This window comes from Limulus polyphemus, unplaced genomic scaffold, assembly GCF_000517525.1.
Source record: "Limulus polyphemus unplaced genomic scaffold, Limulus_polyphemus-2.1.2 Scaffold263, whole genome shotgun sequence".
Classification (NCBI taxonomy): Eukaryota; Metazoa; Arthropoda; class Merostomata; order Xiphosura; family Limulidae; genus Limulus; species Limulus polyphemus.
In genome coordinates, this window is record NW_013665873.1 from 653,522 (window position 1) to 658,625 (window position 5,104).

The 5,104-nt window shown below is 35.5% G+C and overlaps 1 protein-coding gene across 2 annotated transcripts in view; it reads right to left on the reverse strand.

Moving 5' to 3' along the window:
- Positions 1-5,104, reverse strand: part of LOC106456845 (synaptosomal-associated protein 25-like) — a 114,314-nt gene that overhangs the window by 55,543 nt on the left and 53,667 nt on the right. Inside the window, exon 1 of one of the 2 annotated variants that reach the window (XM_022382623.1) lies at positions 1,700-1,988. The exons of the other annotated variant lie outside the window; for it this stretch is intronic. Coding sequence (XP_022238331.1) covers positions 1,700-1,831 — 132 coding nt within the window. The 5' untranslated portion in view covers positions 1,832-1,988. Of the gene's footprint in view, positions 1-1,699; positions 1,989-5,104 lie in introns of those variants that run through there. 2 annotated transcript variants of the gene reach the window in all.

Below are 5,104 nucleotides of genomic sequence, written 5' to 3' on the forward strand. Positions count from 1 at the left end.
TGGAGGTTTTCTTGGATATACCAGGTTCAAAATGTTATCGCAAAGGATCGATTGGAGATTCCGGGCTTTACGGTTATAACAGAGGACTGATTGGAAATTCTGAGTTTTATGGGTTACCAGAAGGGTTTGGTTGGAAATTCTTGGGTTTTATAGTGATCACAAAAGATTTGCCCTGGCATTGCCAGGTGGTTAGGGCGCTCGCCTCGCAATTTGAGGGTCGCGGGTTCGAATCCCCGTTCCACCAAACATGCTCGCCCTTTCAGCTGTGGAAGCGTTATAATGTCACGGTCAATCCCACTATTCGTTGGTAAACGAGTAGCCCAAGAGTTAGCGGTGGGTGGTGACGACTAGCTACCTTCCCTATAGTCTTACACTGCTAAATTAGGGACGGCTAGCGCAGATAGCCCTCGTATAGCTTTGCGCGAAATTCAAAACAAACACAAACGATTAGGAATACTTATTTTAGAACAAAGCCACATTGGCTATTTGCTGTGTCCACCTCGGGGAATCGAACGCCGGGGTTTAGCGTTGTAAATCCGTAAATTTACCACTGTTCTACCGGGAGACCGCAAAGAATTGATTGGAAATTCTGGGTTTTGCGATTATCACAAAGGACTAATTGGAAATTCCGGATTTTATGGTGATCACAAGGAGTTGCTTAGAAGTGCTGGGTTTTATGATGAACACAAGGATTAATATGAAATTCTGGATTTTAGGATGATCACAAGGGTTTGGTTGGAGATTCTCAGTTTTATAGTGATCAGTGTTTGGTTTGGTTTGTTATGAATTTCGCGCAAAGCTACACGAGGGCTATCTGCGCTAGCCGTCCCTAATTTAACAGTGTAAGACTAGAGGGAAGGCAGCTATTCATCACCACCCATCGCCAACTCTTGGGCTACTCTTTTACGAACGAATAATGTAATTGACCGTCACATTATCACGCCCTACGGCTGAAAGGGCGAGCATGTTTGGTGGGACGGAGATTCGAACCCGCGACCCGCAGATTGTGAGTCGAGCGACCAAACCACATGGCCATGGCAGGCCGGGGTGATCAAAGAGGATTAATTGTAGATTTTGGTTTTCGCGGTGATCACAAAAGATTAATTGGAAATCATGGGTTTTACGGTAATCACGTAATATTAATAGGTTATTCAGAGTTTTGCAGTGAGATATACTATATCAAACAAGTCATAAACGAAAACTGAAGTTGGATATTATATATTTTTAGTTTTAATTCTTAAATACCATAATATATATATATATATATAGTACAATAAAAGCTCAGCAATAGTAGTTGTGTTAAAATCAACGTCATTAAAGAAGCCTTTAAATATTTGAACATGCTACAAGTTTCGTACACTTTTTAGCATCCTTCGTTAGCAGCGATGATAGTGAAAACGTCCAGTGTTGCGCAGATTTAGAAGCCTTTAAATATTTGAACATGCTACAAGTTTCGTACACTTTTTAGCATCCTTCGTTAGCAGCGATGATAGTGAAAACGTCCAGTATTGCGCAGATTTAGAATTTGTGTTGTATAAAGAATAAAATTACAAAAGTAATTTATTTTAAAGCGTGTTCATCACACTAAAGAACACTTAGAAATAGGGATCATAGTTTTGCGCATTTAAATGAAAAACGTACATGTTAAAAAACATGAGCACCGTCTGCTTTTTATTTTTTTTATTTTAGCTAATCCTACCTCAGCTGAGCTATCATTGATACGGTTCTGCAGGACTGTGGACTCCGAAAACTTCTCTTTGTGAATCTGTTCCTGTTCCTGGACTTTGGGCATAGTTGAGGATTGCGATGATCGCGAGGCACTAACCACCATGCTTGTTCTGTTGCTTATAGAAGTTCCTGTAACTCACGAGTTTAAGACTGACATTATAATTAAAAAAACATGTTTAAAAACATGGTGAGAGACCAGTGTAATAGTTATGTAAAGAAACACTCAACTTCAAAGGTTAGTTATTGTCTCTGACAATATTCACTTATCTCCTGCCAGCATTCAAGTGAATGAGAAATGAAGGAATGTTTCCGTAACCAACACAGTAGAATGTAAGCAAACTCGACTGTATCCGGTAGATGGCGCCACTTTCTCTTTTGATGTATACATAACGGCCCCACCATTGGCTGGCAGTAGAAACATTATCAACAATATAAAAAAATTAACCCGTCAATTTTTCACAATTTTACTACATAAATACGAAGAGGTTCAGAAGGTCTTATAAGTTATAGAGGAAGGAAAAATTCGACTCTTGCCTAACAGGAAATATTAGGATTTGAATAGATTTAGCTTATATTTATGGATTGGTGAGATGGCACTTCTGATTGTATGTGATTAGTGCAGAAAGCACTCTTTTTCTTGTTCGCCTTTACGAATATGCTCTTGTCTCTAGTAGATTAAGATGAACTGATGTAAAAATTTAAAAAAAACCCTCCAGTTCTTTCTATGTTTTCTAACAAAGAAAACACAGCGTGTTTAACGATTTGTACTCATATATATATATATATATATATATATATACCCGATAGTGTCTTATCTCTATTTTAATGAAAGCAGAAATTGTACATATATCCAACAGTGTCTTATCTGTTTCTGTAGATGTAACCAGTAGTGTTTTACCTGGAGTTTAGTGAAAGACATTCTGTGTATAACCAGTAGCGTTTTATCTTTATTCAATGAAATTAGAAAATTTCCTTACAACCAATAGGTTTTTATTTGTATGTTACTGTTCAAAGACACTGTATGTGTAGCTTGTTAGGCTTAATCTCAAGACAGAGGTGAGAACACTGAATTTTAAAGGTATAGTTATAAAGTAATCACTGGTTTACTGATAATAATAATGCCTTATCTAAATTTTGTACGAAGCAATGACATACATGATTTTTACAAAACGCCAAGTGGTGTTCGTTAAAAAGACAAATACAAAACTCTCTTCCGGACCAGTAGCGACAAAACCAAGCAATACAAAGTCGCACTTACTTAGCAAATACAGAGACTTTGAATTACTGGTGTTGTATAAAATGTAATATAATAAAAATATACCTTAATTATAATTATTCAAATCTAGAATGTAGTTAGCCAATACGAAGATATATATATCTCAGACATTTGTTTGTTTGTTGTTAAGCACAAAGCTCACAATGGGCTATCTGTGCAGTGTCCATCATGGTATCGAAACCCGGATTTTAGCGTTGTAAATCTTCAGACTTACCGATGAGGCACAGGAAAGGGGGATATCTGAAGAGACCAGAAAGTTATCACTTTTATGTGGACGCGGCATTTTTTTTGTTATAATTCACATATGACCGCATGATCAGTGGTGTACTTCATAATCTCTGTATAAGCAGTCTAGATCAGTGTTACCAGATTTATATATTCTTAGTTAGTACTTTGTTTATATTTGTTCCTTACAAAGCGATGCCTGCTGGCCAGTATGATTAACGGTCTGTCAAAATAGTCGTAAAGTCTATAACTATGTTTATAGTTCTTAATACATAAAAAGGTGAAGTTGCATTAATTATCTCTAACATCCCCTTAAATGTTACTAATCTGATTTCACTTTAAGCAAGAGTTGTAAAATGTTGAATTGTGTCGCATGATAAATGCACACCTTTATTTTCTTTTTGCATAATTGGCAATCGTATGGTTTATTATTTAAAATTCTACGTCACATAATTTTATTCTATTTTTTACTATAATTTGATCATCATTATTCTCCGAAATTACGTACGTACAAAAAGACCATATTTATAATAATTCAAAGAAACTAGCGGTTATAAAGTTCATCACAAGTATTCTCTCAAATAGGATATCGTAAAGTAACCCTTAATTAGCAAGTATTGTTTGATTTTTAATTCCTCTCAAGTTTCACTTTAGAAAATACATTAACAGATATTTCTGAATAAAAGCACGCGATATGAAACGTTTTTTTTTTGTTGTTTTTTGTGTGTGTATGTTTCAGCGCAAAGCTACAGGATGAGCTGCCTTGACTGCCTCGGGAACGAACCCCGAATCTTAACATCATTATCCCTCAGAATTACCAATAATCAAATAAAAAGCTTTAATGTACAACAAGTATCTTTTTTAACTGTCAGGAAAATCCCGTTTACTTTAATGTATTGCTAGTGCGGTCCTTTTAAACCTCACCTAATTAGCTGGAAACTAAATGTCAGAACAGGCTTTTTCCTTTTCTGTATTAGTACGGTTTTTCTTACATGAGATACGTAATACGGAAATTCACCGTCAGAACTAGCTGATGTATTATTAATACACATCTTTTAAATTAAAGTATACGACCGAAATCTCAAAGTGTGATACCACTTGCTCCTTTGGTATGGAAAATATATTTCCAGGCAGATATTAGGATTAGTGTTACAGAAAGATTACAATAGAAAACATTTAGATTCTCAGTCAAATGTTAGGGTTAGTGCACTAGCAAAAGGTAAACCTGGTATTACAAACTAAGCAAGTGGTTTCACCAAAACCTAAACTAATTAGGAAAAGATGTAGTCGACTGAAGTGTTTTGACCAGTAATTTTAAAATACTTAACTTAAAGTTAAACACTTAACTCAAAACTTAACTACATCGTTCAGTATTATTCATAAGAAATTCCGTGACGCGAAAAAAAAGGGCTATCAGTTTAAACCAATTATTTCATTCTCATTCTCAGGTTTTAATCTTTAACCGAATAAACAGTGACTTCTGGAAGCAATAAAGAAATCGTTGCAATACGTAGTTAAAATCTTATGTCTGTACTGCAGAGAGTGTTTTAACATCTCATGTTGATGTTTGATAGCTCAGTAAATCTCACAAGTTTGAGCAGTCTATATAAAAACCAATATTTCTCCAAGGTTTACAATTCAGGATTTCCAGTCGTCGGCTACACAAATATAAACCAAGATTATCGATTTTAAACCGATACAGCAATTGAAAAGAACAATTAAGATTTATATCAACGCAGTTCTAATTTACAGCCGCTGGTTTCTTTCTCCACGGAGCATGTTAGACATGCTTTTCTGGGAGTAATGTGCTAATTAATGACGTTAGGCGTCGCATGCTTCAAAAGTATTTGTTTGTTTTTTTAATTATGCACAAAG